Source organism: Tiliqua scincoides, chromosome 4 (assembly GCF_035046505.1).
Source record: "Tiliqua scincoides isolate rTilSci1 chromosome 4, rTilSci1.hap2, whole genome shotgun sequence".
Classification (NCBI taxonomy): domain Eukaryota; kingdom Metazoa; phylum Chordata; class Lepidosauria; order Squamata; family Scincidae; genus Tiliqua; species Tiliqua scincoides.
The window spans coordinates 131,733,440-131,758,670 of record NC_089824.1 but is presented as its reverse complement, the minus strand read 5'-3'; the positions used below and the strand labels follow the sequence as shown (position 1 = coordinate 131,758,670).

The 25,231-nt window shown below is 42.3% G+C and overlaps 1 protein-coding gene and 1 pseudogene across 1 annotated transcript in view; one reads left to right on the top strand and one right to left on the bottom strand.

The window, feature by feature from the left end:
• ABCA4 (ATP binding cassette subfamily A member 4) overlaps positions 1-25,231 on the top strand; it is a 126,718-nt gene that overhangs the window by 88,587 nt on the left and 12,900 nt on the right. Inside the window, exons 27-38 of the mRNA XM_066624558.1 lie at positions 610-658; positions 1,336-1,565; positions 2,874-2,998; positions 4,700-4,798; positions 7,310-7,499; positions 15,027-15,121; positions 16,384-16,416; positions 17,892-17,997; positions 18,123-18,197; positions 19,583-19,752; positions 22,256-22,433; positions 23,395-23,510. Coding sequence (XP_066480655.1) covers positions 610-658; positions 1,336-1,565; positions 2,874-2,998; positions 4,700-4,798; positions 7,310-7,499; positions 15,027-15,121; positions 16,384-16,416; positions 17,892-17,997; positions 18,123-18,197; positions 19,583-19,752; positions 22,256-22,433; positions 23,395-23,510 — 1,466 coding nt within the window. The remainder of the gene's footprint in view (positions 1-609; positions 659-1,335; positions 1,566-2,873; positions 2,999-4,699; positions 4,799-7,309; positions 7,500-15,026; positions 15,122-16,383; positions 16,417-17,891; positions 17,998-18,122; positions 18,198-19,582; positions 19,753-22,255; positions 22,434-23,394; positions 23,511-25,231) is intronic.
• LOC136647451 (7-alpha-hydroxycholest-4-en-3-one 12-alpha-hydroxylase-like) lies at positions 13,015-14,571 on the bottom strand (annotated as a pseudogene).

Genomic DNA, 25,231 nt, shown 5'->3' with positions numbered 1-25,231 from the left:
GATTAATACATGAAAATAAATAGAAATAAATTACAGGTTGTGCCTCTTTATCTACTGGGGTTCCGTTTTGGAACCCTCAGTAAATAAAAAAATCAGTGGATACCAAATCAGTGGAAAAATGGCTTAAAAAACCACTTCTAGGTTTCTTGCTTCTCCATTGTTGCCCCAGAATGCATTGAATAGACACTATACCACATTCAGCCACTAGATGGGGTAAATAATGGAATCAAATGGAATGAAATTACAGTTGAATGCGGTATAGCATCTATACTGATGCATTCTGGGGTGACAATGAAGGCGCAAGAAACCTGGAAGTGGATCTTTAAAGCTATCTTTAACTCCAAGAAGTCTGCAACCAGGGCGGTTTAACAGCATGAAGGTAGGAAATGGGATTTTGGCACTTTTTTCCTGTTATAAGGCATCCATGGTATCAGTGGTGATTCAGATCGGTGGATAACAAGGCATAAGGTGTAATCAAAAGGGACAAATTCATTTATATCACCAAATTCACACTGGAGCAAGTGGAAGATGTTTCATAGAGGTTCTAATGTACATTTCCAACACACACATATTGCACGTACAAAATGTCCTAAAATATGTCTTTTGCAGGTTTTCTTGAAGGTTACAGCAGAGACTGATCCGAGGCTGCAGAAAGCAGGTAAATACTCAGTGAAGGGTAAACAAAACATATCTGTCACATCTTAACTATGATGTGAAAACAGCCACTATTTACAGCCACTGTTACAATGTAGGAAACTACAGAATGCTGTGATGTCAGGACACAAGTAAGTTTTTCTCAAAGTTCCAGGGTGATGAAGTTAAGCGTGTGAATTCCATTTGGAGTGGTAACCACACATTTAGCATAATGCCTAATATGATCTTAATGTGCTTTCTTTGGGTAGTTCTCCTTAATACATGTGATGGGTGGTGACACACTGAGTGATGGCCCAATCCTATGATTAGGATGCTGTGCTGGAATTAGTGTTCCAGCAGCACAGCCTGACCTATGGGATCATAAAATAGAATGCCATATAGTTCATGACTGGGCAACTATCGGAAATGCAAGTTGGCCATGTGGTAGTGGCCTGCCTGGACCCCCTAGAGTCAGCATTGGGGGCAGGCTGTGGATGGGGAAAACTGGAGATAGAGCTGGGTGGGGATGGGGAGGAACCAGGGGTGGGGTTATCTGGGGGACACCAGATCTTATCCCCTCCAATTTTAACCTCTTTTCTCTTCTCGGACCCACATCACCAAAATGGTAAGACCGAAAGCATATTTTGAACTCCTGAAAATGGAATAATTGGCATGGTCAAATTTGTTCTGAAAATCTAGGAGATGTACAGGAGGACAGTCCCACCCCTCAAAACATTGCCACTGGACAAGAAGAGGGAACACACCAAGCTAATGGCACTTCTCGGACACCTGTGCCTCTGAAAGGAGATTCGAATGGAGGCAAAGGATCCAAGCAGAATCAAGGTTGTCAGTTAATCCTTCAGCAGATTAAAGCTCTTCTTATCAAGCGATTCTATCACACCAGCCGTAGCTTTAAAGACTTCCTTGCTCAGGTATGTACAGCAGCTTAGGTTCCTGTCATAGGGAGTTCTAATGGTTACAGCATTTTTAATGGGTCTGACAACCAATTACAGTTTTGTTCAAAATGCATCTCCCTACATCAGCGATTTTCAACTTTTTTCATCTCGTGGCGCACTGACAAAGCATTAAAATTGTCAAGTCTGAAACACCATCAGGTTTTTTACAATTGACAAGGCATCATGCTGCCAGTGGGGGCTCACATCCCCCATTGGCCCTACTAATAAATGACCTTCCCCCAAATTCCTGTGGCACACCTGTGGATCACTTGCAGCGCACCAATTGGTGTGGACCACTTGAGGCACACCAATGTGCCACAGTACAGTGGTCAAAAATGGCTGCCCTACACTGTAGACCCATCTGTCTCTGCAATCTAATGAATCTAGAGCATTCTGTTATATTACAAATGCGCATAAGGTCAATCTGTAAAGGTTTGATTAAGCTACGAGCAATTTACTGAAGTTTGTGGTATGTTGTTGTTACCCTTTATTTTCAAGGACTATTATCCATGCAATGGAAGAAACAGCTCTTTCTGCAGTGAGGATAGAAGCTCAAATTTGCAGTTCATTTCAGGTGGAAATAGAGTTCATATACGAGGACAAAATAGTGTACAAACATCTTGTGCATTAAAAATTCTGCACAGATCATCTGGTTTCTGAGAAGTTGCTTCCTTTTTAGATTTTTCTCCACAACTTTAGGGAATGCTTTTTTAAAAATACAAAAAGTCTGTGGTTGTAAAGAGTTCCAATATATGGCAGATTCAACACAAGAAGACAGATTCTTTGACATATGGTGTGAACCATGATCAAATTGTACTTCCAACCCTTTTGTCAACTGTGAATCTATATGTGTGGGATTGTGCATGTGTAATACATACTCCATCAAGCACATCATCGGCCTTAGTGTGCTTGGTTGTTGTTTTTTTCTTAATGAGCATGTGGGTCCCAATCCATATCAAGACCATATCAATCCATATCAAGACCAATCATGTGGGAAAATGGGCCCCGCTTTTATCCCCGCTATGATCCTGATTAAAATGCCTACTATTTGTCTTCATGCCCAATTCTGGATGGAAACTGCAGAGAGGGAGAAAATTAAAACCTCCTCCTATCAGTGCCACAGTCCCAGATTGGTTATCCCCACCTGTTTGGGCAGGGGGGAACACAAGCTCTTCAGAGCCAGTGATGTGTTTGACGTAATGCACATGTAGTGTATCCCTGAGTGGCAAGCATGGATATTACTAGCACTCTGCAGGTGACTGATTTTTTCTGTATTGCTTGCAGACTGTTCTACCTGCTAGCTTTGTGTTGCTGGCTCTGATACTCACAGTCCTTGTTCCTCCGTTTGGTGAATATCCCAGTTTAACTCTCCACCCCTGGATCTATGGACACCAGTTTACTTTCTTCAGGTCAGAAGCTCCTTTTTCCACACAGAACTTCCTTTCTTGTGTTCCTAGCTAGAATTTATGATGGTGTGTTGTCAAATAGGCTTTAAGTCTCTCTTGTTTTATTTCCCTATAAATCAAATGTGGCTCAGGTCAATTAATTGTTCTGAATTAGTTCTGAAACTTTTTCATACTATGAGCTTTTTCTGCCTTCAGCCTAGATTTTGCATCCTCCTCCTGGCTAGCTAGTGTAATTTGCTTAAAGACGATGCCAGCATTGTCTTAAATATTTGCCAAGTGTTTTTGCTTGCTCATTGAGTTGATCCTTTACATCATGTGATTGAGATGTCTGCTTTCCTCCAGGTTCTTTTTGCTTCAGTACAGGAACAGGAAGCTGAAGTATCCTGAATTAGTTCATTGATCCATCTAGCTCAGCATTGTCAGCACTAACTGGCAGTAGTTCACTAGCTGCAGACAATAATCTTTATCTACTGTACTTGGAGATTCTGGTGCTTGGACCTGTACCATGTTTTAAAGACTAAGCCACAGCTCTTTCCTAAATAATTGTTATATACATAGAGCTCCCAGTGGTCTCCTATCCAAGAAACATCAGATTGGGCCCTGCATGCTTTTGTATCCTGCTTTATTATAACTGTTAAAATGTTTCTTTTTTGTTATATGATAGAAAAACTTTATTTAAAATGTAAAATAAAATACTCTGTTTTCTGGCCTGCACGCACATATGTCCTACATGTGTGAATAGGTGTGTCCATGGTGTGTGAATGTACAATTTCCACAGTTTTTGTACCTCAAGAGAGTCAGAAGGATCACATACATCTGGTACATAGTACATACACTCAACCCATCTTTGTATGACACAGTACACTATTTGCATGGTGAGAGGTACGCATATGGTTGCATCATGTATAGTCTTTCCGGATTTCTGTGTGAACCAGATCATAGTATTAGACTAATGTGGAGCTATGTGGGAAAACATGGCCTGTTGAACACACAGGAGTTACAAATAGCCAAGTTTCAGAAAAGGGAATTCCACAGTGTGACTGTGCCTGAGGTTAAAAAACAAAACATTTTTCAAAGATTGGCAAGGGACCCATATATATCTGTGTCCTTTGCATCTTCCTGTGTTTTGAAATCAGATCTTGGTCATTGGCAGAAAAGCTCATTGTCCTGCCTTTCATGTAATCTTTTCAAAGTTTGTATGCCTTATCCCAGTGTTTCTCAAACTGTGAGTGGGGACCCACTAGGTGGGTCATGAGCCAATTTCAGGTGGGTCTACGTTCATTTCAATATTTTATTTTAAATATATTAGACTTGATGCTTCCATGGCATGTGACAGCACTGGGGAAATTACAGATCTGTACTTTGAACAGGCCACTCTGTATATGCTTTTAACAATGATAGTCAATGGAAATTACTCCTGGGTAAATGTGGGTAGGACTGCAGTCTAGGATTGTTAAAAATTTTCCTGCTTGATGATGTCACTTCTGGTCATAACTTCTGGTGGGTCCTGACAGATTTTCACTCTAAAAAGCGGGTCCCGGTGCTAAAAGTTTGAGAACCACTGCCTTTTCCTATTTTGGCAGTTGATTATTAGTATCTGCTGTGACTCCACCTTACCAGTGCGATGAATTAGTTTTTGTTTGCACCCATGTGGCTTGAATAGTCAACACATATTAAAGCTTAAGTCTCTTCTAATCGCATTAGCAATGAGCAACCTCGGAGTGAGCAGATGGTTCCTCTTATTGATGCCTTCTTCAATAAACCAGGACTTGGAAATCGTTGCCTGAAGAAAGAATTCCTTCTGTAAGTCACTTGATTCTCTCTGTAGACAGAGTAATGATATATTCAATTGCAAGATGGTGTCAATAGTACTTGAAACAGGAGTGAACTACCATAGCTACTAAAGTATAAGTTGATCTCACAGATAAGTCAAGGGCAGGATTTGAACCAAAAATCATGGGATATTCTGTAGCCTTCAGATAAGTGGGAGGGGGTTTAAACTTAGGGGGTGTCTAACTTGTCTGATTTCACCTGAGGCCAGATCCTGAAAAATAACATACCAGTAATTGTTACCTAAGAATTGTACAGTCTCTAATTTATTAAAAATATAGTAAAAGATCATAAGATACATTTGTATTCATTAACTTTTTAAATTCTGGTCTTCACAACCTTTTTGTAAACATTATCAGAGTAAGTGCACTGTAAACAACATATTGGTAGAACCATTAATCAAATCCTTCTTTAAGGTGCCTGGTGTGTCAAGCCAGAGGCTCTACATATACAACATATAACACATAGCTGGGAGCGTGCAAATCAGTTCACAGCGGAGAGATAAACAACAAGGAATGAGCACGAGCCAGTGTAGCTACACAAAGTTACAACCTGATTTACTCAGAAGTAAAGGCACCCATTGCTTTCCATGGCAGGGCCTCTGAGAAGAATTTTATCAGAGGGTACAAAGTTCCTTTAGGGCCCCTTTGCAAAGAGGGAGGGGTGAAACAGAGCAGGGGAGGGTGGTGACAGGCGAGCAGAATAGGGGCAGGGAGGTGCAAAACAGGATAGGGGGAGGGTAGAGACAGCCGGAAAAGTCTTTGGAGCCCAGGTCTACCAATCCATGTGGCATCAGTAGTATCCCCAGCATCCCCAGTCCCGGTAGTGTCCTCAGCATCCCGTACAGGTAACAAGTCTGAGTAGACTGGAAAATGTAAGATCCCAGGAGATTTCTGGGTCTCCTTCTTTGGCTCCAGGGCCTCACTTTTGACCCTGGGCCCAGAAACAATTTACCCCCTTTATCCCTTTTCCTAGGCCCTGTTCATTGGGTGTTATTCTTAAGTAATGGTGCACTGAATTATAGACTCTGACTTTGTTTCAGATGGAAATGAGGGTTACATCCTGGTTTTTAAAAAACCAGACCGCTGCCAAACATTTGCAAAATGGAAGGAGGGTGCAGAAGGGTCGGGTGTGATACTGCCAAAGAGAATGAGGTGCACTTGATTTAAATGGAAGCTTTAAATGGCAGCTTTGAGCCCTGGCTTACTTTTTCCAGGAGGAGTGAAAATCTTAACTTTGGCTGCAGTTTGCCTGGTTCCCTAGAGAGTAATTGCCCTATAATTCTCTCTGCATTGTCTTCTTTCTATCCTCTGGGCTTCTCCTGGCTGCCGCAATGTGCCTGAACAGACCTGACCCCTGAGTGACCTACAGATAAGGCAGATTTAAGCTTGATTTATTGGCAGAAATTTCTCGCCTTATGGGCAAGTACGGTAGTTTGCTGTGTTCCAACAAATTAAAACTTTGCAGAATTAGTTTTTCAGTATCATTGAGGAAGCCAATGACCAAAATGGGAACTGTATTCTGGTCTTTTGTAGTTATCCACTTCCTTACCGTTGGACCATTTTGGTTCTCTGGGTATCTCTAACAATATGTGATCCAAGGTTTACAGGAGGCATGGTGTCTCCAACATGAAAGCACTAAACATGATGTGATTGTGTAGCCACATTAAGCATAAATTGCATCATTATAGAGATATAGAGCGAAAAGCAACATATTCAGTGCTATGATTTGAGACACACAAGTTTTAGCATATGAACATAACTTGGCATTTACTTGGGCATTTGCTTTGGCATGGGAAAGGGGGGATATAAGTATTTTAAATAATAATAAATATGAACATATGAAACTGCCATAGAAAGTTGGACTTTTGGTCCATCTATGTCACTATTGTCTACGCTAGACCAGGCCCAACATCTCCTTATACCTGAGGCAGCACACCAAATACTGCCCCTCTTACCTGATGATGTGCCAGCCTCTTCATCTCTCACTCTCTAATGTTCAAGCTCAGCACTCTCCCCCAGACCACAGATCCTTTTCCTCTTTGGTCACCCGCTTCCTTTTCCCTTTTAGGGAATTGAAGGAGAAGGATGGGCAGTTGGAGGCAAATAGGCAGTCAGAGATAGGCTGCTCCCCCACCCCACCATTCTGCTGCCTAAGGTGTCTGCTTCAGCTGGCCTCATGGCTGAGCCGGCCCTGGTGGCATGATTCTTTAGTAGAAGTAATTACAATTAAACAGGTATTAAACCAATGTATACTTGTAGCATCAGTTGTAAGTTTAAACCCTGAGTATAAGTGTGAATAGTAGCATTTCTAATGGAGACAACTGGGTTTAATTAATTTGTGTTGATTTATAATTAGGAGGCACTCCTGTTAGCACCATAATGAAGATTAGAAATTTAAATGCAGTAGATTTCTTAAATTCAGCCTGACTCGTTTGATGCTTGTACTGGTAACAAATACTGTGTGCTCTGTATGCCTGTATAGGAACTATCCTTGCATTAATACATCAACTGCTTGGAAGACACCGCCTGTTCCTTATAATGTATCAGCCCTCTTTCGAAACAAAAAGTGGAGTCCTGACAACCCCTCACCTTCTTGCAGATGCAGCACTCAGAAGAAGCTCACGATGCTACCTGAGTGCCCTTTGGGAGCTGGAGGGCTTCCTCCCCCACAGGTACTAAATTAAGGGGCTCGTGAAATGTGTGCTTAATTGCATAATGAATCTGGGCAGGAACTTTGTTTCTGTAGTAAATAGCAAGTAGCAGGACCACAAAACAGGGTGAAACTGCATGGGGGAGGGGAGCTTTCATAGTTTTCTCTGCCACACTTTTAAGCTCAATTGCACATATGTGTGTGCACACTATTTTTAGATTTTTTAAAAATTTCCATTGAAAACTAGTGAGTCAAGGTGGGGATGTAAAGTTCATTAAGTATGAAATGGGTCATGTTCTTTCTTTTTAAAAAAATTTATTTATTTAAATATGAATGGATTTAATCCAGATTTGCCACAGTTTATGGCTGGGCCTGTGGGAATATTACTGAATTTTTGAAGTGACACAATTTGGACTGAAAGAAAATGTATGTAGAATTCAGATCTACTTTGAACAGCAGGCTTATTATGGTTTGACTTGCTTTTTATATCAATTCTTGTAGTGTTCCAGTGAGGTACAACTTGGAGATTCCATTCAATTCCCTACTCACTGTTTATGAACTTGCTGAAGAGCCTTTGAAAATGTCACTAGCCTTCTAAAACAGTTTCCCATCTATTAAATTTGAGTACTTTTCTCACATAACCAATGTAAAAATCAATGAAAAGGCTACAGATCACAGTGTAGAGCTGATATATGAAGTCATTTACTTAATGAAACTGTAAGATACATTTGTAATACACTGTAATCATTTTGGCAATTGCTAGACTAGACATTATGGTTTCATTATTTGCTTTTCTAGGAAAAAGAACACGAGAACTAAAGGCAGATTCTAATTCTGAACAGTTTTGGGGGGGAATAACTTGTCTTTGGCAGTCAATCTGCTATTACCATGAAATCATCATTTATGATTTTCACTTTATTGGTGGATATTGCTGCCACTCTGTGGTCAAATTCACAAACTACATGAAAGTTTTTCATTGATGTTTTTGTGAGTCAAACCACAGTGGCCAGCTCCAGGTGGAACTGGCAGGCCACACTGCCAGCCTGAAACATCCAGGAGAGAGCAGACATCCTAGCAGTGGCTGATCCTCCAACGCTCACTACATGCTGTCACAGCCAGGATGTCACAATCATGCCTCACCCTCTGCTTGTGTGTCTGCCTCCCTACAGGTACTTGGCTGGTTCTTTTGCCAAGCACATTTGGGAAGGGCCTTGTCAGAGACAAAACCTAGAGACATGGGTGGCAGGACATGCCCATCTCCTGAAATCAGGCTCTCTGGAAGGCTTCTGCTGGCCTTGTGGGGTCTGTCTCAACCTCTTGGCAACACTACAGACCCAACTGCACTCATCCAGCCTCTGCCTCTATTTCAGTAGCCACCACTTGAGGAGCAAACTTCTTCTGCAGCAGATTCCCCCCCCCCAGCAGCCATGTGCATGTGTTCCTCTGCTTATTCAACATCTGCCCAGGCACATCAGCACCTTGTGGAGTTAGCTTGAACAGACAAGGATGATGGAGGGGGGTGTGTGTGTCTGTAGCAGCAGACTGCCAATCAGTCTAGGCTAGGGGTCAGCAACCTTAAACACTCAAAGAGCCATTTGGACCCGTTTTCCGGAAAAAAGAAAACCTCGGCAGCCACAAAACCCTTTTGACATCTAAAATGAAGATAACACTGCATATATAGTTTGCGCTTCCCTCTTATAGGTCCCAGTTAAATACACTCCCCTCTTGTAGGTCACAGTTATATAATACACTCCCCTCTTATAGGTTCCACTAAAAATCAGGTCCAGACCAACAGTTGGAGAACAACTGTTTTAGATTGTGCACAGGTGAACTGCTTGTGAAGGATACTGTCATTCTTTACAGTCATTTACTTCTGTACTTTTGTAAATGCCTTTACACACAATACTACTTCTGAACAAGACCACTTAGTACTACTTAACACTGTTCACAAAAGTGCTCCTGAACAAACAAGCTAAGAGTTCAAAACTGCATAAAATAAAAGGCATACTAACAGTGATTACTTCCCAACCATGAAATATGCTTTGGTGCTACATATACAGTATGTTACACATACAGTATACAAACATATACAGAATACCATCTGGTGCAGGGGTCTCCAAACCCCTTTCAAGTTTCCAAGTGAAGGAAATGGAGCAGTGTGAGAGTGAGTGAGTGACGGGGGAATGCTGAGTGGGGAGCTTGAAGGCTGTAATCCTGTGCACACTTTCCTGGGAGCAAGCACAATGGGACTTACTTCTGAGGAGACACGCACAGGATTGTGCTCTAAGCTGGGAAGGAGGACAGAGCAGCTGCACTCAATTGCTTGCTTTTGCCATGATCATGGAGGGAAACAAGGAAGCACAGTGGGACTTACTTCTGAGGAGACACGCACAGGATTGTGCTCAGAGCTTGGGAGGAGGAGAGCAGCTGCACTCAATTGCTTGCTTTTGCGCAGGAGGGAACGTGCGGCGGCGGCTCACCCTCAGAGGCGGTGCGGGCTGTTTGGGCAGGAGCTGCTCCGCCAGCCCGTTCACGCCCTCTCCTATGGGGCGCAGCTGCAGTAGGCGTGGGAGCTGTGCTCGTGTGGGCTGGTGAGCGGCGGCTGCGTCTTGGAAGGGGCGAGCCCCTCCCCCCCAGACGGGTAGGCCCTGCACGGAGCCACAGCAAAAGGCTGAAAGAGCCGCTTGCGGCTCCAGAATGGCAGGTTGTCGACCCCAGGTCTAGGCAGAGCAGGGCTGTTCTGCAGGAGGGTCCAGACTCCTAGCCAACAGACAGAAGATCATGCAGGAGGAGCTGCATTGACTGAGAGAGGCTGTGGAGGTACTAATTCTTATGCAGTGTCTGCCTGACCATTGCCCCCAGTACATCCATGCCTAGCCTCCTGGAGATGCTCATCTGCCTCTAGGCTATCACTACCTGGATCAAGCCCTGGGCACTGGGAGTCCTGCACCCTAGCCAGTGTTGTGAACATGCTGTCCAGGTGCACTCATCCTAGCCATGCCAGTCAGGTTGTTGGGGTTGTATTTGCCAGGCTTACTACTCCTAGCCATTGGCGGTGGCTTTTGTTGGATGATAGATGTGAACCTGTTCTTCCAGATGGTAGGATTTACTATTATAGAATTCAAACTGCTATCAGCATCAGAATTTTATGGCCTTATTGTCACGGTCACAGGCCTACCAGGGCTTGCTGACCAGTTTTACCCACCCCTGTTCCACTGTCTTAACACTCTCAGTGAATCAGGAATGCACATTCTCAATTAGCTCTTAGGTAACCTCCCCTCTCATGGTCTTAAAGCACAACTTGAGAGATGAGGCTACTGTTCTTAATTTGTTTTTCTGGGTCCCATGGCCTCAATAGCCAAATACACCATATGCACATAGGATACAGTTCTTAGACGAGTACAAGTTTCTAGTACATATCCACCTGGTTAACTCAAACACACACTAACGAGGCACACAGTATGAGGAATCCATCTCTTTATTAAATGGCCCAAGAAAGAGATTTTACATGAAAAGCAAGCACCATACATTCTATACAAAATAGAGAGTGACTCTGTATGCAGGAGAGTATGCAGGAAAGCATAGCAATCTTCAAATGACCAGACATCCAGAATCATAAAGAGACTGACAGAAATTCAATTGAACATAATGGAGGTTGCCTATATACAGGTCCAGCCTATTTATATATGGATTTTTTGTACACAGATTTGACTCAACACAAATGGCCACTGCAAATGAGAAGGAATGTGCTGATCCCTGGAGAAGGGGAAAAATGCACCCTTTTGAAATCAGTTTAGAAAACTGAACAGTCCTTTAACAATAGCCTCCTTAATGTGTGTGTGTGAGAGAGAGAGAGAGAGAGAGGGCAGCTGGCTGACAATCCATCAATCCTTCTCTCCCCAGTGGACCCCCTCCCTTATCCCTGAGGTCAAAGAAAGGTGATCCTTTTGCATTGGTGAAGGGAGGGGCTGAGTGTAAGCTCTTTGTAAGCTCTTGGAGGAGAACTGATGGATTGTATTTTAATGACTTCTTAACATCACAATGGTCAGTAAGGCTGTTTTTAAATCACCTGAGCAAAGAAACTTTGTTTTTTAAGTTGATTTACTATAGTGCATTTTTTGTTATCCATGTGAGTGCTTGGGACAGAACCCAGGTGAATAATGAGTCTCAACCTGTAAGTAATTATAACTGTACTTCAAAACATGTTTACCACTTCCAAATCTGATTCAGTCCGAAGGACTCATCTACATGTGTTACAATAGAAAAGTGTCTGATAATCTAGCATTTCTCAAACTGTGGGGCACCCCCTCATGTGCAGTGAGTCACGATCTCATGTGCTGGGCCACAACACAATGCTCCTTGAGGTGCCTTCTTGGGAGCCCCTGGAAGATGTTTTTGATTTGCACCAGGCCTGCAATTCATTCTATGAGCCTCCACAGTCCCCAGAATGCCCCATGAAAACAACTGGAAGTAATGTCCGGTTAGAAAAGATGCAACTTTCAGTTTGACAAGAATCACTTCCAATTGCTTCCCTGCAGAGGCACCAGCAGTAAGAGTACATCAGAGCAATTAAATGGTTATCACATATGATAATTACTATTTTCTCTGGGCAAAAATATTACTGCTATTGGCATAGCAAAAAGAGATGTGCAAGACTTAATGCTTTTGAAACACGGTTAGGTGGCTTTGATATCAAGGTCAAGCACCTTTCCAGAGCAAATGCAGTGTCATGGTCAAGAGTCTGAGCTACAAACCAGGAAATCTCATCTCTGCCATGAAGCCAAACATTACTTGTTGCTGAACTTCAGCCCTGCTACCTCAGTCTCCAATGCAGAGATCAAAATGCAGATCTGTCTTACAGGGATGTCATAAGAACTGCGAGATGATAATATATATGACACACCTCAACCATCTGACATGCTGTATAAATGCTAAGTTATTTTATATACTGTGAGGAATAAAAACTAATTTTTTAAAAATGTCATGATTCACACCACTGATTTAAAGAATTGATCTTATTGTGTGGTTGGCATCAAAAAGTAATTTGCTCTATTGTAGCATAAGATTTCATATGTAGAAGATTCTGTAACAGTTTTCCTAGGCCTAGCACTTAAAAGAGTTCCATCATCCCTCTCCCTAAGTGGGCTCCTAATGGCTCTAAACCTCCCATCTTGGGTATGTGAAGGAGGAGAATGTAAATCTGCATAAAGCAGATTCTCTAGAGGTGCCACTATGTTCTATGCCAACTACACAATAACGTAGAAAAATAGAATGTTAGAGCCAGAAGGGAATCTGGAGTCATCTAGTCCAATCCCTACTCACAGGCAATTGCTACAGCATCCCAGCCTGTGCTTGAAAACTGCCAACTAGCCCACTACAACATGGTTACCATGGCATTTTTTGTACCTCCATATTTGCAAGATCTCTCTTTGAAGATGATCTGATAATTTACAAATCCCGCTCATTTTTTTTTTGAAGAGAGCATTACTATGCACCAATATATTGATGACTGTGAAAGTCAGGATATTTATTTTCCTTTAGAATTTCAGCCTGTACCTGAACTGAATGTCACAAGTAGGGTGAATGACTCCAATCCCATAGCATCTGGCATCTACTGGTGGTATTTCGTAGTCCTCATTCAATAGTTCCATATCAAAGTAACTGAGCATCATGATTACAAATAATTTCATTTCACTAATAGCAAAAAACCGCCCAGGACACATGGAGGGACCAGCACCCCAGGGCAGAGTGGAATGCTTCAACTTTTTCCCCATTCTTGTAGAACTCTTTCTTTGTGCCATCTGGCTTCACAAACCTGTCATATTTGAAAGTGTGAGGGTGGATTTCTGGATCCATGTGCAGTCCTAAGAAAGGGAAAGGAAGCAGGTTGTCTCCTTTCCAGAGCACGTATTCTCTCCCATCAGCTGTTCTAAGGTTCATATCCTGCACCACACCTCGGAACAGAAATGGAGATGCTCTCAAGCGCAGAATTTCTTCTATTGCACTGTCCAGAAGAGGAGTCTTGATTATATCCAAGGACACTTGGATAAAGGGGCTGCCGGGCTTCACTTCCTGACCAGTCTCTTTTAGTACTCTGTCCAGTTCTTCCCCCACTGCCTTCATTGCTTCTGGATATTTCAAGAGATGCACAAGAATCCAGAAGGAAGCTGAACTCGTATTAGGTTGAGATGCCCAGAGAAGAAGTAAGTGAAATTGAGATTGCATCTTTTCTGTCATTCCAATCTCAGTCATGCTCTGATCTGGCTCAGCTACCCAACTGCTGATGTTATCTCTGCGGCATATCTTTTCTATAGATAGCACTTCCCAGAAAAAGTTTTTCAACTTCTGTGTCTTTTTCTTACCTAAAGGACCCAGAATGCCAAGAGCCATTGGGGGAAAGAGATGATCAAATTTCTTAAAATTTTCCAACAACATGTCCAGTTGTATTATTTTACTGTCTGTAGCATTTTCTTCGCTCTCTACTTCTTGATCTGGCTCCGTCCCAAACAAAGTAATAAATGCAGCTTGGAAGGTGGTGTTGTAACAAAAGTGGAAGACTCCATTCTGCTGCCAAGGTCTTTCCATCTCACGTGCATTCCAGCGGTGAAGCAGCACTGTCTGCAACTTCTCCATCATGACCTGACTCAGAACAGTTAGACCCTTACCTCTGAGATACTTCTTGCTCACTGTTTGTACAATTGTATGTTGAGACTCAGTCGACTGAATTCCAAATGCATTAAGTACAACCAATGAGCCAAATGTATCAAAATCCAGCTTGTCTTTTGACTGCTTTATTACACTTCTGTAAATGTGAGGAAGTGGATAACTACTGTAAATTTCATCACAAAATGAAAATAATTGCCACCAACTAGCACTGTGAAGATGTTCCCATGTTTCTTCTACATCCCTTCCACAAACTCTGCTGGGTTTTTCCTGACATTTATTCCATGTCCCAGCCATGGGACGTAGCCTTTGTCCAGTGGAGGTTCATTGGGCCTCCTTTTGCGGAAGATTTCCAACATATAGAGCCTAGTAAGTGTGGCAGCAATGAGGATTACTATCAAGACATAACTGGTGCTCTCCCAGAAATCCATCCCTGCTGTGCTGAAGAATAAAACTGATTCCTAAACAACCTGAATCCAGAGCACTACTTATAAACCAGGCTGAGATTGCCTCATTCCATTTCTGAGCTTGGTTTCATATGTCACTGGCAATCACTATTATTAAGGTTAAGCACATCAAAGCTTACAAAACTTTTGGCAGCCTTCAGTGAAAATGGCCTGGCTTATGGTTGCAAACCTTTTATTATTTTATGCTATTTGAGATCAAGCCACAGCAAAAGGCCAGCAGTTTCTTTTGAAACTCCTAAGCTGAGGTCTTTGGGTTCAACAGAGTAGAAATTTCTCACTTACAGTAAATGAAACCTAGGATGAAAAAGCTTTTGTTGTCTAGTCTTTTCCTGCCTTTCCTTTCTAAATAGCCAAATCCTAACTATGAAGAGTTTACGACTGTTGTTATTTTGCTTTAATCTGTTATCTTTGTCTTTCAGAGAGTTCAGCATAGCACAGAAGTTCTTCAGGACCTGACTCACCGAAACATTTCTGATTTCCTGGTGAAAACCTATCCCAATCTCATAAGAAGCAGGTTGGGATATTTATACAGTACAATATAAATTTCTAAAGAAGGGTGTTGTACAAATCTGTGACAGCTTGCATAGACTTTGAAATGCTCTGAAAGGAATCTTGAAATAGCTCCTACCAAGTTCACCACTTAGTTCCTGGTTAATTAGCATAGCGAGTGAAATGATGGTGGAAGAGAAACCCAACTAATACGTTAAAATTTTTGCACAATGAAGAACAGTACACCTAAGCCCATTTATTTCAGTGAATTGGCTTGTGACAGGCAGGCTACATATTATGTACAAAAGTGTGTAAAAAAGCTACAATTTTTTAAAAATGAAAAGGGGTTGGGGGGTGATGTTAAGCGGCCTTCCACTGCTCATCACAGTCATTCAAGGCTACTTTTTAGAAATTATTATTTTAATAACTATGAAGACTTCATAATCCACATTTTTATGGAAAAAAGTATTGAAAGTATATGTTTGTAAGATCTCTCCACATGTTCCATTATTAAATGTATGTGCTTGTCAATTTTGTGTGGAAGGTCAGAAGTGGAGAGAGCAGGTACAATCCCAGCCTCCACCTCCATGCATTCACTGGTCATCTGAATAGAGCTTATTCATTGTGCTGAACCTGCACTCAGCAAGAGAAAATCACCACTTGGCTGATTCAGCAATGACATAGCCTTAACTTTTGTCTTGATCGGAGGATACATTAACCCATCACATGGAAAGGGCACGAACATAAGAACAGCCCCACTGGATCAGGCCATAAGCCCATCTAGTCCAGCTTCCTGTATCTCACAGCGTCCCCACCAAATGCTCCAGGGAGCACACCTGATAACAAGAGACCTGCATCCTAGTGCCCTCCCCTGCATCTGACATAGCCCATTTCTAAAATCAGGAGGTTGCACATACACATTATGGCTTGTAACCCGTAATGGATTTTTCCTTCAGAAACTTGTCCAATCCCCTTTTAAAGGCATCCAGGCCAGATGCCATCACCACATCCTGTGGCAAGGAGTTCCACAGACCGACCACACGCTGAGTAAAGAAATATTTTCTTTTGTCTGTCCTAACTCTCCCAATATTCAATTTTAGTGGATGTCCCCTGGTTCTGGTGTTATGCGAGAGTGTAAAGAGCATCTCTCTGTCCACTTTCTATCCACGAGTGCATTCAGTCCTTCCCTCCACCCATTAACCTGTCTGACTCTTCGAGTTGTTTGGAGTTGGTTTGGAATGGTAAAGAATATTATAATGTTAATCTTTTTTTCATTTTTCTTTGCAGTTTAAAAAGTAAATACTGGGTCAACGAGCAAAGGTAGGAAACTATCCTAATGTGCTGTTGATCTTTGTAATTTGGAGACTAAAAATTTGTTCTCAAATGGAGAAATAATGAAAGGCACATAGCATGATAAGCAGGTCAAGTAGTATTCTGCCTGAGATCTCCCTGATGAGTTATCAATGACTTACACAGCATTCATAGGGCCCAATCCTATTCAGCCACTGTACTGACATCACACTGATGTTGTCACAATGTCTGTCATGTTCAAGCCCAGCAAGCCAGAGTGGGGGAAGGGGAAATAGCAGAGCCGGAGCCATGTTCCACCAGTGCAATCAGCCCAGCAACACTGCTGGTGTCCCCAGCAGGCATGACACTGCACAGACACCATTGCTGGCCATGGCATTGGTGCCACGACAGCCCAGCAGCACACGTACAGTAGTCACCCGGCAACTGAACGATGTTGTACAGATGCCCCTTGTGACCAGCAAACCTCCCTGCTGAGCTCATATCCAGACACCAACCTCACCTTCACTCCCGCAGAAACAAACGTGATATCCCATCAAAGCCAGCCAAGCTGCACCATCTCTGAGGATGCCTCATGAGCCACAATCCCAGGCACACTTGCCCAGGTGAAAGCTCCTGTGATACAGCAGAGCCTACCTCTGAGGAGAACTATGTAGGATCAAGCCAACATGGCCAAGGACACCAGGGAAAACATTCTCCTGTGAAGGCCCTGGTTGCCATGCCCACAGGTAGGCAGCCAGAGCAGCACCCACACATGCTGCCACCTGCCCAGAAACCACTGAGCCCATTCAGGCCATGCAGTTCCACCCACAAGGTACCATTTGCAGCAGCTGTATACTGCAGGTCAGCTTTCCAGTGACCCCAGGGGGGCAACGCATGGCATTGGCACCCTGGCACACACCATAACCACAGGTGCCAGCACACTGCCAAGCCAGCCACAGCAAGCGTTATACATTTCCCCTTGATTGACTGCTCTGTGGGCCCAATCCTATCCAACTTTCCAGCGCCAATGCAGCCATGCCAATGGGAAGTGTGCTGCATCCTGTGGTGGGGGGACAGTCATGGAGGCCTCCTCACTGTAAGGGAACATTTGTTCCCTTACCTTGGGGCTGCACTGCAGCTGCATCAGTGTTGGAAAGTTGGACAGGATTGGACCCTGTGTTGGCTAAATGTAAAAAAAAAACCATTGTGTTTAATGTTTCCAGCCATATCTTAATGCCTACTGTTTTCCAAACAGGTTACTATTCATTTCTATTTACGTTAGAACCCCTATTATACAAAAATAAGTCTAATTTTGCGGTCTCTGGAAACTATATTTTTTAATACACTATTCTCAAAATGGATGAAATTCCAGTAATTGTAGTAGACTTCTATTTCCTTTCTTTGAGAGGCACACTTAATCTGAAGGGAGCTTGATGTTTATCTTGTCTTTTAAAAGTGAGATTGTTCTGTGTAACCAGTTGATTATCATGTGCTCTTGTGTTTAGATATGGAGGAATTTCTATAGGAGGAAAACTCCCAGTTCTTAGTGTCACTGGAGGGCAAATTGTATCTGTCATGAGAGATCTTGGTCAAATGATGAACATAACAGGGGTAAGTGAGAATACTTTGGAATCCATTTTTTTCTGATTTTGACAAACTCTATGCATTTTCTTTTTTTTGTATCTATACAAATGTCAGACACAGCTTTATGGTGCACCTTGCTTTTTGTTACTTAGGGCAAAGCATCAATGGCCATTGCTAAAGAAATGTCAAATTTTCTTAAATACTTGGAAACGGAAGACAATATTAAGGTATTCAAATTTTTAAGAACCTTTATTTTTATGTTTGAAGCAATACAAAATCTTGAAAAACCTGTTTCAGAAGAGAAAAACGATAGGGCAGGGGGAAAAAATGAGCATGTATGCCATAAACAACAATGGGTCTATCATAATAACATCAAAAAACCATTCCAAGGCAGTTTGGGAGATATTCACAGGAGGATAGGCATCTGTTTGGGTTAGGATGGGATAGATTTAAGAAATGAAAATAGGAGGTGTAACTATCACAGTGAAGAACATCCGAGGGCACAATCCTAACCAACTTTCCAGCACTGACATAGCTGTGCCAATGTGGCGTGCACAGCATCCTGCAGTGGGGAGGCAGTCAAGGGGGTCTCCTCAAGGTAAGGGCATGCTTGTTACCTTACCTTGGGGGCTGCACTTAGGCTAAGTCAGTGCTGGAAAGTTGGTTAGGATTGTGTCCTGAGAGATCTACAAAGAGCTGTGCAGGTTTTTGGATTTCCTGCTTTCCATCAGGATAAATACTGTGTGACAAATACAGTGGAAATCCTTTTCCTTTTAAACAGAATGACTAGACTTCCTAGTCTTAGACCTTCCTAGTCCTCTGTAGTTTTGCATGTCAAGTGGCCATCCTTTTGGGCCCAGCTACCAGTAGAACATGTGTTCTGCTGTTGAGGCAGGCGTAAAATGAGCTCCAGCAGCGTGCAAATTAGTATGCTGCAGGAGTACTGGCGGGAAGGCCAGAGCCTTCCTGTGTCCACCAAACAATTGCCAGCAACCTGCTGAGGCATTTTTGTATCGCTGTGTTGATAGGTAGGATGGTGGGGGAGGTGTAACAGGATGGGGGGATGGTGGAGTGGGAGTGGGGGAGGGTGAAACAAGGTGGCAACAGGGGTGAGGGAGAGTGGAATAGGGCAGTGACAGGGTAGGGAAAGGTGGATTGGGTCTGGGAAGGGGGTGAATTTGGCGGCAGTAGTGGACCCTTTTCCTGGACCCAGTCTCACTGTATGGGTCCACGTGGACCTGCAGCAGCAAATTCACTAGCACAGGTTTGAGTAGATTCCTCCATACTATGGAGGCTTACCCCCAGGTAAGGGAATGAATGTTTCCTTACCCAGAGGGGACCTCCGCAACTCCGCAGGAGTTGGATCAGTAGCCATTTTTATATTGCTGCATTGGTGGGGGTGGGGAAGAATAGGATTGGCCTGAAAGTTTGAGTGGGTGAGATTTCCCTTCTTTGTTTGGAGTTACTTCATGATACGTGAAACTATATGGCAATGTGCACACAACTCAGGACATTTCCACTTATATACTTAACTGATGAAATAAACAAGAAGCAGGCATTCTATTTGCCGTAGGCTAGTTGAATTTGCTAATTGGCTATCTTGCTGTTGAAGGTGTGGTTTAACAACAAAGGCTGGCATGCCATGGTCAGTTTTCTCAATATAGCCAACAATGCAATTCTGAGAGCCAATCTGCACAAAACCAAAGACCCTGAGGAATATGGGATAACTGCTATCAACCATCCATTGAACCTCACAAAGGAACAACTCTCTGAAATCACTGTGTAAGCTATATTCACTTATTATTCTAGTTTTTGTTTGTTTGCCCATGGTGGACATAGTTTGGAAAGAGAGAAGCTAACCAGTTGTTATGCTAATAAAAGTATGATATTTTAGTTTGAGTGTAGAGCAAACAGAGACGCCTGCGTTGGCTCAGTCATGTCGTGAGAATGGATGATGGCCGGATCCCAAAGGATCTCCTCTATGGAGAACTCGTGCAAGGAAAGCGCCCTACAGGTAGACCACAGCAGCGATACAAGGACATCTGCAAGAGGGATCTGAAGGCCTTAGGGATGGACCTCAACAAGTGGGAAACCCTGGCCTCTGAGCGGCCCGCTTGGAGGCAGGCTGTGCAGCATGGCCTTTCCCAGTTTGAAGAGACACTTGGCCAACAGTCTGAGGCTAAGAGGCAAAGAAGGAAGGCCCATAGCCAGGGAGACAGACCAGGGACAGACTGCAGTTGCTCCCGGTATGGAAGGGATTGTCACTTCTGAATTGGCCTTTTCAGCCACACTAGACGCTGTTCCAGAACCACCTTTCAGAGCGCGATACCATAGTCTTTTGAGACTGAAGGTTGCCAACACACTCAGAGCAAAAACAAAAAAAGTTTTTCCTTAATTCCTTTGGAGATGAGAACTGATCCTTCCATTTAGGACAAAGATTATCTTCAAAAAAATGGAGGGTGGGGTGGGATGACAAATCCCATTCTGCATTGTCAATGTGGCCAAGAAGTGGCAGTTCAGGAAAGTGAGGAAGGTTCAGATGGAATCTTAAAGACATAAAGTCTGAAAAACAGTTAGCAACATCATCCTATCTCTCCTTTCTCATGTGAAAGAAACACCAAGGGCAAAACTACAGGTTACATTAAGGCCCAAATCCTAACCCACTTTCCAACACTGGCATAGCAATGCCAGTGGAACGTGTGCTGCATCCTGCAGTTGGGTGGCAATAATGGGGGCCTCCTCAAAATAAATGAATGTTTGTTCCCTTACCTCGGAGCTGCATTACCCTTATGTCAGTGCTGGAAAGTGGGTTAGGATTGTGCCCTAAATTGCTGTTTGCCACTGGGTGCTTGTGTGTCGTCGTCCCCCCCCCAAGTTAAACAGCAGCCATGAAGGAGATCAGGTTGGGGGTCAGAGTGTGTAGAGTGGAGTGGTTAACCCTTTCCCACTGAGCTGTGGTCCCAGTGAAAATTGTCTTCTAATACTGCTGTTTAACCCAGAAGGGAAGGTTCCAGTGGTTCTAGTGGAGTAAAACAGAGTAGATGAAAATATATCAGGTTGAACAGCAGCTTCACAAGGGAATATTTTTGTCAGAACTGCAGGATGGTGAGAAAGAGTTAAATACCCTCTTCCTAAACACTTCCAATCCTGATCAGGTCTCTTTTGCATTTACTGTTTAAATTCAAAATGCACATACATACACAGGGTTAAAATATATGTTTTTTTAACATGTAGTTTTGTCCTAAGCAATCCTAAATTATATGAAAGGGAGGCAGTACTGAGAGAAACCTATTAGTCAACCTCTAAAAGGGAGAAGATTAAATACTAGCAAAATATTTTTCAAATAAATTGTAACTTGAGCTACAGTTTTCCAAAATAAGTTGTAACAAGTACAGTACAATTCTTCTAAAAACTGAGAATGTTGTAAAATGTTTCCGTGTACTGTATTCTGGAAATGCATGTCAGTTCACCGGAGATATTAAGTAGCACCTAATTCATATTAGGTAGTATGTAATTCAAACCAAACATAGTAAACTGGTTCTTTCTGGAGATTAGATCCTGAAATTTTCTCTAGATTGATTTATACGTAGAAATCACCCGAAATGTTGTCCCACTTGAATTTGTACAGAATGGTGTTTTTAACATTAAAATTTGCTCTTCGACTGGCCTTCTTCAAACATTCTTATTTTTAAACTTTCTTTTTACTGCCATTATGAAATATAATTGTTCTGACGACTTCAAGTGAACTTTTGCTTGTTTTTATGTACTTTTTAATAGCTAGACTTTGAAAGCACCACAGGTTCCACAAAATGGTTGATAATGATTTGTATAATAGCATAGTTATAGCTAGATCTCAAGGTGATCTTTATTTTTAGTGACTGAGACTAGAAGTAGGCAGGAAAACTGCTTTGAGAACTGTTATGTTTGAAAAGCAGCATGTGAATAAATGAATGATGGGAGATGATGCATAATTGCCACTAAAAGCATCCTCCTCCTTTTGCCAATAATGTCTACATGGACAAAATGTGTGCCATGATGTGACCAACCCCTACAAACGGTAGCCAACAAAGTGGACCCTTGGGAATTCAGCAGTCACATCCTGTGTACACGTGTTAAATATTACTAGAGAAGAGAGGCAGAGGAAGACTGCTGTTTTCAATGGCAGCCATGCATTTTCCATCGTGTCTAGTTCTGACCTAATTGCGCGGCACGGAGAGTCTCCTATGACAATCTGTGTTTATTTTGTTCTTGTTTACTCCTGGTCCCTCCACTTTCTTTGTTGCAGGTTGACCACTTCGGTAGATGCTGTTGTTTCAATCTGTGTGATTTTTGCCATGTCCTTCATCCCAGCAAGCTTTGTCCTATATCTGATCCAAGAACGGGTGACAAAAGCCAAGCACCTCCAGTTTGTCAGTGGTGTGACCCCTTCTGTTTACTGGTGTACCAATTTCCTTTGGGACATAGTAAGTAACTTAAACCCTACAGGAAGTGATCTAGTATTGATTCACAGCTCCAGTTTTAACAGGGAAGTTTGCAACAACTGCTGTTTGATTAGCAGCAGCTAACCAAAGCCCTGGCACTGTCATGTCACCAAAAGGGGCTAGCTGGTTTAGCATTGTGTCATTTGTGTTTTGCTTTGTTGCAAACATATTGCTAATTGATAGTATTAACTATTTTGAATCTATAAGGTAAATGTTATTCATATTTATAAGACTCTGATAAGATTACCAATCTGTTGGTCCTCCTCCGTAGGCGAGAACTGTGTGTATCACATGTGCAAACTGGCCATTATATCTTCTTTCTCTTTATAGGCAGCTTTCAGGTTCCAAGGGTAGTGCATAATACACATAAATTTGCATAGTGCGTCTTGGAAAATTTTATTTCTTGAATTTATACCCGGCTTTTCTCCCAAATGAGCACCCAAAGCTACTTTCAAACATAAGAAGAGTCCCTCTGATTCAGGCCAAAGGCCCATCTAGTCCAGCTAGACAAGACAACAAGATATTTGCATCCTGTTGCCACTTCCTTGAATTTGGCATTCTGACGTAGAAGTATATAAAACAATATCATAAATAATTAAGAACATAAGTCTAATAAATCTAATACAAAAATGTAAACGTTTAAAGAACTAGCAGCAAATCGCCTCATGATAAAAAGTGCAAAGCAAATAAAATACAGAACAGCTATAAAACGACATCCATAAAAACCTGCCATATTAAATGACCAAAATAAAATCAGAAGGCTAGTCTAAAGGGAAATGTTTTAAGGCCCTTATGGAAGGCTTATTAAGAGGAAGCAGTAAGCGTAAGGAGCAAGAATTCCACAAAATACCAAAATACTGGGGAAGCTGATACAGATCTGTGAGCAGGGCTCTAAGTGACTTATGGTTTTTCATCAGGCTTTCTTTGTTTGTTTCTGTACTAGATGAATTATACTGTAAGTGCTGGCCTGGTAGTGGCAATATTCATAGGTTTCAAGAAGAAAGCATACACTTCCCCAAGCAACCTTCCTGCACTTATTACCTTGCTACTTCTATATGGGTAAGTAACCAGGATACTTCATTAATTCTGGAACCTATATTCATAGCATTGAAAAGTTTTGTGTTTTAGTGGGTACCTAGGTTCTGAAAAATGCTTGTCATGAGAAGATCATGAGAGGAATGTCTAGGTGGAACTGCATGTTGTTAGAAACATTCAGATGCTCCTGAAAACTGCAAATAGACTTGGTTGTCACAGGGGAGGATCCCATAAGAATACGAGTCTCGCTTCACTGGAGACAACTATGGCATCGTTGTGCCAGTTATTGAACCATTTTGTTGGTCCTTTTCTTCTCAGAAGGAGAAAGGAATGTGAGCAAACTGTACCTTAAGCAACTTGACCCTGAAGCCCATCTGACATTCAAGAATGGGAAATTCAAACTCCAAACATCCAATCCCTCAGAAAAAGTAACCAGAACCCACTGGTTATAAAAACCAGGAGAAAAAAACAAACACAGAAAATCCTCTGTGTTCAATTGTCCTAGCCTAGCATTGGAGTGTTGGATGCTCAACCTGGGTTGTGCCCATCTCCTTGGCAGCCTTGGGTTTCTGAGGTCTGGAAGCCTGGATAACATGAATAAACTGAAATTGAAACTGTGTCTGCGGTATTTTAGCTGCATCCGGATTTGTTTATTTTCAATTTGTTTTATTTGTTCCTTGCCATTAACATTTTGTGCTCTCCCATTTTTGTTTTGCCATGAGAAATATAGAGGAAGCACATCTCTCAGACTGCCCACATTCCGCTATTGCTTACTGTTGGGTTTTTAAGGGAAAATACTTAGGAAAATATCTAAAATCTCTAAAATTCTGTGTTCACCTGGAAGAGGTTTTTCTTTTTCCCAAGGTGGGCATCTTCTCTGAATTTGGATTGTGGCAGCTACTCTTGATGATGATGTTTAATATTTATATACCACTTTTCAGCAACAACAAAAAATCACAAAGCAGTTTATGAAGAAAAGTCAAATAAATCAATGGTTCCCTGTCCCAAAGGAACTCCCAATTTAGAAAGATGCATAAGAAAAACCAGCAAACAGCCATGGGAAATGTGTTGGCATGAAGAGGAACAGTTACTCTCCCCCTGTGAAATATAAGAGAATGTCCCCACATCTTACCTTCTTTGCATGGTCCTCCAGCCTGTCATGGACCAAACTGCAACAGTTCACTTCCTGGTCACTTTTATCAAGAGGGAAACAAAACATCCACTTCCTACCCACTCACCTCACACGTTTCCTCACACAGCCCCTTTAAACTTAAAAGGAGCATTCAAGGAAGGTGCAATCTAAGAGGGGGGAGAAACAGCTGTTTACTTGGCTCCTTCCTTGCAGTCCTTTAAAGACAACAGAAAGTTCCGTGCCCACTGAGAGTTCCCAGCATGACTCACACTTCCTGTTTTGACTAAAAGGATCACACAAGAAGGAACATGGTCAATAAAGAGACTTTTTGGGGTGTGAGGCAGTAGTGGATCCAGACATGAATCCAGTTCATCTGTCCCTGAAATTTCTAGTGTACCTTTCTCTATGAGATACTAGTTTTCTGTGTGCAGGAAATGGATAAGCAATCAACCACGTGATCCGCCACCTGCAGTCTGATCTGGTACAGTTTGGAACCATTTTACAACTCAGTTGCTGTTTGTGTGAATGAGATCTTTATATCTTGCTGATGAACAGATAGAACTTGCTCCAATGACAAACATTGTGGTGAGGCGATATGGACATTCTCTCTGTA